At 39.3% G+C, this 7968-nt stretch overlaps 1 protein-coding gene across 1 annotated transcript; it reads left to right on the top strand.

The window, feature by feature from the left end:
• The first annotated feature begins 4256 nt into the window (after positions 1-4256).
• LOC118704993 (ubiquitin-like) lies at positions 4257-4620 on the top strand. Its single transcript, XM_036413140.2, has one exon. It carries the CDS (start codon positions 4322-4324, stop codon positions 4553-4555), a length of 234 nt encoding a protein of 77 aa, XP_036269033.1. The 5' UTR covers positions 4257-4321; the 3' UTR covers positions 4556-4620.
• Positions 4621-7968: the final 3348 nt, after the last annotated feature.

The raw sequence follows: 7968 nt of genomic DNA, 5'->3' as shown, positions 1-7968 counted from the left end.
CAAAACTTAGCCAATAAACAACAGTAGAATAACAGTACACACACACACCACACACACCAAACTCTCCTGGAACACACACAAAGTGAGAAAGGATAGGTAAGCAGTTAGCCATCTAATATTACAGTGGTTAAACTCATTGGGAAACTTTATCTTGTATGCACTTATTAATTCTAAAGTATATACTGAGTACTGGAGATACAGAGATAAATTAAATTCATTAATTAGCTCTCTCCATAGAGGGAGGAAGACTAAGCAAACAAACAAATTAATATGACGTGATAGAGATTTTCGGAAAGAGTTGGGAGGAAAAGTTATTAAAATGGAGAGATCAACTAGTTACACAGAGAAGATGGTATTTGATCAAGACCTTGAAGGGTGAATAAGAGGTAGGAGTGGGTAGAGGGTACTGTAATCAGAGGCACCAACACAAGCAAAAATACAGAGGCATGAAAGTACCTGAAGACAGTGCCATTAAGCAAAAGGGATAAGCCAGCATAACCAGAGATGTTGGGGAGAGTGATGGGAGGTAAAACTAGAACATTTAGATAGAAAGGATTAGGATTCAGTGGGCTCTTCAGGCATCCATATGCCTGAGTTAAGAACTCCAGTGATTCTACTGCTATTTGAGGCCCTGCTTTGGTAGTAAAAATGATCATCATACACAACAATGGTCCCATATCATCACTTCTACCTAGATTTGTAAATAGTCCTTTTAGAGTATTTAAAATTATACTCCAAGAAAGACTATGCTCACAAGTATGTGAAAATCACAAAATATAGGAAACAGCCGAAACTGGTTTGCTCAGGGGTAGAGCGTCGGTCTGTGGACTGAAAGGTCCCAGGTTCGATTCCCGTCAGGGACATGTACATTGGTTGCGGGCACATCCCTGGTAGGGGGTGTGCAAGAGGCAGCTGGTCGATGTTTCTCTCTCATCAACATTTCTAGCTCTCTATCTCTCTCCCTTCCTCTCTGTAAAAAATCAATAATAATAATATATATATATATATATATATATATATATATATATATGAAAATCACAAAATATAGGAAACAAACAAACTCTTCCTCTATGTCTGAACTTCAGTGTTTGAAAAGATAAGAACAATGGAACAATTTTCCTAATGAGCTTATTTTTATACTTAATCAATTTTCATGAAGAATGATAGAATGTTAAATATTATTCTACCTATACCCATTTACTTAATCAAGTTTACCTAGATTGGCCTGTGAGTCTTCAGGGCCACAGTTTGCCATAACCATCATTCCCAAGTTCCCAGAAAATGTCCACATTTAACAAGAGACTGATATTGCCCAGAATTTTGTGTGGGTGTGTGTATTTGAGCTGCACTGATTGAACTCTGAGACGGACCTTTGAAATCATCTAGTGAGGCCTCATGTAACAGATGAGGAAACTGAGGCCCAGAAAGGGCAAGGGACATAGGTAAGGTAACCATCACAAGAAAGCCTTTGCTTTCTTCTTTCAACACAGATGATGATCACAGAGTGAAGTGAAGACAGTCTGGGATAAAAATGGCTTTGGCCTTGCCTTCCCCAGATGCAGTCTCTGGCAAAGCAGAGGGGTGTAGGCAAATACTGACAGCTCTGAATTTTAAGTGGAGTTATCACTGGAAACTCTTCTCTCACAGGAGAGGGAGAAAAAGACAGAATTAATAAAAAAATAAAATTTGGCAAAGAATTCGATTTCATAAATAAAAATACTGAAGTGACACGAGGGTACTAAGAGAATCCCTTCCTCCTCATAGCTGAAGTTATCTTGTGATATATTGTACCTTCAAATCTAGAGGGCAGACCTAGCATTCCAAAAGTCTGCCTCACTCATTCAGCATTCAACGAACACTTACTGCATACTCACTGTGTAGGGTGTGGTGCCAGGTGCTAGGGAGGGGACAGAGGCACAAATAAATACTTAGAGTGCAAATAAGTAAGCAGTAAAACCTATGTATGAACAAAAGTGCCTATGGGAGTTCAAGAGAGAGAAGGACCAGACTATGACACCATGGGTGAAAAAAAGCTTTACAGAGGAGGTGATACTTGACCTGGGTTTTAGATGGGTACTAACTTAATAGAGAAAGTAGGAACTGATATTATCTCATTTATTTCTGTGCCTTAAATTCTATCTTAGCAAACTGAAAAACAAAAAAATGATTTAACCTAATGAATTTGAGGATTACCTTGCTTCACTAATTTTCTACATTTAAAAAGTCAATATAAAGTTCCTTTTTAAAAGTTACCAGTTACATTTTGAAGCACATTGACCATTTACTATGTAGCACCTTCCCCTAATGACAAAGATCTCTCCAGGAAAAAAAAAAAAAAAAAAAGAATATATTGTAAAAGTTAAACAAGTAAAAAAAAAAAAATCGAGGTTAGGGTTGCACTCATATTGCTGAAGGGGGTGGCTTTGAAGGTTATTTGCAATTCTTTGGAACAACTAGTCTGTTGCTATGCAAGACAAATCAATGTTGAGCCACACTTAGTCATCATTGATCAATTCTGATTTGTTCTCTTGAGAGGTATTTAATAAATTTAGCTAAAAGGCAGTTTGCTGCCTGTTTGCATTATCTCTTGCAAAACAATCTTTCTCCTTCTCACTATTACATGGTGTTGATATATGATAATAACCAGAGACTTGCTTATATTGAAATCAGATACCCTGGAGACTAAGTTTTAAATTCAGCACTTTCGCTATAATAAATTCATTTCAACAGAAGTTTTCTTGGTCATGTCAAAGTTTTCATCACCTCTGGGAAGACTTTTTTCCTCTGAGACCAATGAGAGGAGGAGTGGAGAGCAACATGTCACAGACCTGGGGTTATAAGCTTGTCACCAATTCCACTTTTCCAGATCTCGAACGATATTGGGTCAACTGCTAAGCCTAGCAGCCAATGTTGGGTTAATGCCAGACACATATCTCTATGGGTACTTTTTATGTATGTGAATTTAAGACTATCTTCCTCTCTCAGTTATATATATTTGCAAGAAAAAAGTTGAGGATACAATGATTAATCAGGATAAATCCAGTCCCTGACTTACAAATGGCCATCATCATGTCTTCTCACCCCAGCTTTGTCCCCGTGCCCTACTTGGAGTCCCATTCAGCTATCATGAAAATTTTACTGGAAATGACTTGATGTTCTTGCAAAGCATGTAGGCTTGACAGGATAACAGAGTAAGAGGAACACTTAGGTAGCAGATGAAAGATTGAGTTGAACTGTCTACTTATTAGTTCCGATTTCAAGATGAATTTGTTCAATTTGATTACTTTCCTCCTAACACTGACTTGCACTTTAACATCCCCCTGTTGCTATTTTTGAACTATAAGAAGTTGGGAGCAAGCCCAAAGAAGTGAAAGACAATATAGCTATTGAGACTGAATACTAGGCAAGGGAAAGGGGGGAGATGACCTAGTCAGTTATAACATAAAGTCAATACCAGACAAGTTCATCTCTGAAATCCCTCTCTAGTGCCAACCCAGTGCCAGGCACAGTGGACTCATCAGGAAATAGTAATTGAATTGAAGTGTCTTGTCCCATTACCATATTTGGGTAGAAATTTCCTTTTCCTTCCACTCCATGAGAGGAATTTCCTGTTTTTATTCTAGAACTCCCCTTAGGCCTGGACATTTATTTGTTACATTGTGGTTTACATAGCTTTGGATGGACTCATGCAGTGGTGATTGAATACAGTGCTTCCATGGACAAAACCCTTTACAGTTCCAAACTCAGACTTTACAAATATGCTCTTGGTGCATAGCCTATTTATTAGTAAATTGGAAAATTGGGGATAACATATTTTCTGACACTTTTAATTAGGAAAAAGTCTCCAATTTTTATTGTCTGCCTCATTAAGCTGTGAGCATTTTTTTTAAATGCATATTTGTAAACTCAGAATGTATAAGAGCAAAAATACATGTTTTTAAAAAAGTATTTTTGTTGTTGAAAGTATTACAGATGTCCCCCTTTATTCCCCTTTGACCCCCTCCACCCTGCCCCCAGTGACCCCTCCCACCCCCCTCCCAGGGCTTCACCACACTATTGTCTGTGTCTGTGGGCTATGCATATCCTATATAATAAAACTCTACTATGCAAATTGACCAAATGGTGGAATGACCAGTCCCTATGATGCGCACTGACCACCAGGGGGCAGACACTCAATGGAAGTGGGATCGGGGGGGGGGGGGAATGGTAAGATATGTACACATATAATACCTTAATAAACAATGTAAAATAGGTTTGCAGTTGCTCGGAGCGCAGTTGCTGTTCTTCTCTTCACCCGCAATTTCCTTCGTCGCCCTTAACAATGCAGATCTTCTTGAAAATCTTGACTGGCAAGATCATCACCCTCAAGGTCAAGTCCAGTGACACCATCGAGAATGTCAAGGCCAAGATCCAAGACAAAGAGGGCATCCTCCCTGACCAGCAGCAGCTGATCTTTGCCAGCAAGCAGCTGGAAGATGAGTGCACCCTGTCCGACTACAACATCCAGAAAGAGTCCATTCTGTACCTGGTTCTGCGCTTAAGAGGAGGTGTCTAAGTTATCCTTTTTAAACTTTCAACCAATTTAAATTGCACTTTTCTTTCAATAAAGTTGTTGCATTAAAAAAAAAGGAAAATAAAATAAAGTCAATTCAGAAAAATCTAAAGCCACACCACAACAAATCAGGCTTCTTCAGTCAATTATTTTGGTCGTTTGGTCCTGATCAACTCTTCATTACATGATGCAAATGACTCCGATAACTGTACTTCGCCATCACACCCACCAAATTGCCTTACCCTTTTGGCTATTTTATGGATTATTTAGCAAGTATCCCAAAGGGACTGGAAATTATTGATTCTTCTTTCCATGTGTAGATATTGTCAAGGAGAGAGCACTGTCTTATCCAATGCCTAAATGGCTAGAAAATATCTTCCCACTCAGCACAGAACTGGGGTCACGATTTCTTGCAATCCATGATTCATGGAATAAGCAGTGCCTTCTCCCTTCCATATCTCACAGTGTCCCAGTATCAAATGCTTCCCCTCTCTATCTCCCTCTGGAGTTTTCCATGACTCTGCCCAGCCATACTGCTCAGATATGGGACACGAGCTGGTTTGGAGGCTCTGGACAGGCTGAGATTACTACAAAGACAGCTGTCCTGCTCCCCCAGAGCTTCTGTATCTCACGTGGCTAGATTTCCCACCCTGCCCCCATGAAACACAGAGGGACTTTTGCAAGTCTGGCCTGCTGTTCAGCTCTGGGATTCCATCGCTCTCCAGGGCTCAGCCAGCTCCTAGTGTGACCTGAGGTTAAAAGTAGATCCATAGAATTTGCAAAGCTTTGATAATTTTTCTGGATATTGATAAAGTTTTAAGAGCCAGAAAAAAAAAAAAAAAACCAAACGACTGCACCTCTAAGATTAGGGCCTAGAAAGAAAATATACAATTTTAAGTTTTGAACCAAAAGTTGTAGGAAGAGGGCATCTGGACAGTTTATAAATGTAATCAACATGAGTCATCTTAACAGAGATTCTAATTCCATTGATTTCATTTTATTTGCTGCTCTATTTTGTAACTGAGACCAAGGATGAAGTACAACAAATCAGAAAATGGGTCTACTGCATGAACTACTGTCAAGGATAATATGGAAATCAGAACCAGTTTCAAATTTGATTCTCACTAGTAACTGTTTTGTGTTGGCCAAATTATTTCATCTCTCTGAAATAATTCATATGTGTCATGTGAAAAAAACAGGACAATTTCTGCCCTGTCCACCTTAGGGCTAGCCTAAAGGTGTTGTGAGACAAAATATATGAAGATTCTAATCTGTTTTCCTTGAGAAATGTCTGAAATAACAAAGGGACTGCTTCCTGGGGTGAGGATTAACAAACAAAAACCACTGGCAACAAATATCCATGAGTCATGCAAAAAAGCCCAAAGTTAGGGGCAATGTTAAAATATGTACACAGATAATAATTTAATAAAAAATAAATAAAATAAAAAATAAAAAAGCCCAAAGTTAAATGTTCATTTTGCACACAAGAGCAATTCCATTAATATTTATTTGATTGATTTATCTAATATTGCCATAAGGAGGGTGTGAAGGGAAATGTGTTTATAGAATTATATCTTATTATATTTCCCATTATCTAACACTACAAAAATAGTTAAGTATTCCTGATACAATTTATTCTCAAAAATAAAATTTAAAATATAATGGGAGTTTTAAAAAGATTATGTATTCAATAGATTTACCAACTTTATTACCAATATGTTCTAAAATAACACTGGGAAAATGTGCTACATATTATCACCTCATTCTGTGAATGGCTAATGGGTATTTGGTAAAGATTTTTTCCCCTCAAACAGGCCCCCAAATGACCTATTCAGAATACTCCTGGTTCACCCAAGAAATTTCCCATGCTTTCTGGTAAGTTAAGTGTGATACTTTTCCACAAGGATTTAGAAACCAACTTCATTCAGAATGTCTTTAGAGCAGATACACCCTACATGCAAAATTGATATCTTAAATTATAATTTTCACAAATTTAAAATATTTTCACATTATTATCATTTTTCTTTAATTTATTGGGGTGACATTAGTTTATAAAAATATATACATTTCAGGTATACAATTCTATAATATGTCATCTGTATACCGCATTGTGTCTTCACCACCCCAAGTCAAGTCTCCTTCTGTCTGTCACCATTTATTCCTGTATACCTCTTCTATCTCCTCCCACACCCACTTTCCCTCTGGTAATCACCATACTGTTATCTGTGTCTATGACTTTTGTTGTTGGTGTGGGTTTTTTTTTGTGTGTGTGTTTTTTTGTTTGTTTTGTTTTTTGCTTAATGCCTTAATCTTTTTTCCTCCAGCTCCCTAACTCCCTTCCCCTCTAACAGCTGTCAGTCTGTCCTCTGTTTCTATAAGTCTGTTTCTATTATTTCTTTATTTTGTTCATTAGATTCCACATACTGTATAAGTGAAATCTTATGGCTCTTGTCTTTGTCTAACCGGCTAATTTCACTTAGCATGATACTCTCCAGGTCCATTCATTCTGTTTCAAAAGGGTAAGAGCTCCTTTTTTGTAGCTTAATAGTATTCCACTGTGAAAATGTACCATAACACTTTTTTCTTTATTGATTAATGTATTACATATGTGTCCTTTCTCCCCATTGCCCCCTCACCCCTGGCTCATGCCCTCACCTGCCCCCTGGTGTCTGTGTTCATTGGTTATTCATTCCCAGATGGGCACTTGGGCTGCTTTCAAATCTTGGCTATCTATATGTATAAAAGCCTAAGCAACTGAAATGACCAGAATGACCCAATGACCCATGGTTATGATGCACACTGACCACAGGAAACAGACACTCAATGCAGAAGCTGCCCCCTCTTGGTCAGTGTGCTCCAACAACCAACCTCCCCCAACTGGCCAACCTCCCACAGTCCCTCCCCCCAGCCCCCAGGCTGGGATGGGGAACTGGGGGTGGTGGCAGCAGATACAACCTCTTTCCCAGGGAGGCCAAGAGTCAGCTCCCTCCCTGGGGCTGGCAGCCAAGCTCCCATGCCCCGTCCCTCCCACTGGTTGGCAGGCCCTGATTGGGTTGCCACCGCCTGCCAGTGCAGCGACAAAGGAAGGAGATGGGGGTGAGGGGAGGGCAGGTGGGGAACCCCACAGTGGTGGGATGCTGGTGGCATCTAGTGTCCATTCCTTCTGTGCCTGGCCCTGTGACTGTCACCTCCTCTCTGGCCCAGCCCTGATCAGACTGGCCCCGATCAGCCCTGATCGCCAGCTAGGCCTAGGGACTCCACCCATGCACGAATTTTGTGCACCAGGCTTTCAGTTGTATATAACACTGAAATAAAAATAGGGGTACATACATTCTTTCAAATTAATATTTTTGGTTTCATTGTATATATTTTCAGAAGTGGAGTAACTGGATTATAAGACATGTTTAACTTCTTTT

The sequence above is a fragment of the Pipistrellus kuhlii genome, unplaced genomic scaffold (genome assembly GCF_014108245.1).
Source record: "Pipistrellus kuhlii isolate mPipKuh1 unplaced genomic scaffold, mPipKuh1.p scaffold_m20_p_49, whole genome shotgun sequence".
In the NCBI taxonomy this organism is placed as follows: Eukaryota; Metazoa; Chordata; class Mammalia; order Chiroptera; family Vespertilionidae; genus Pipistrellus; species Pipistrellus kuhlii.
The sequence above is the reverse complement of the archived record's forward strand: the minus strand, read 5'-3'. Positions and strand labels throughout refer to the sequence as shown.

Bases quoted from the DNA above. Each gene is read 5' to 3' on its own strand.
- LOC118704993 (XM_036413140.2), top strand. From the start codon at position 4,322: ATGCAGATCTTCTTGAAAATCTTGACTGGCAAGATCATCACCCTCAAG.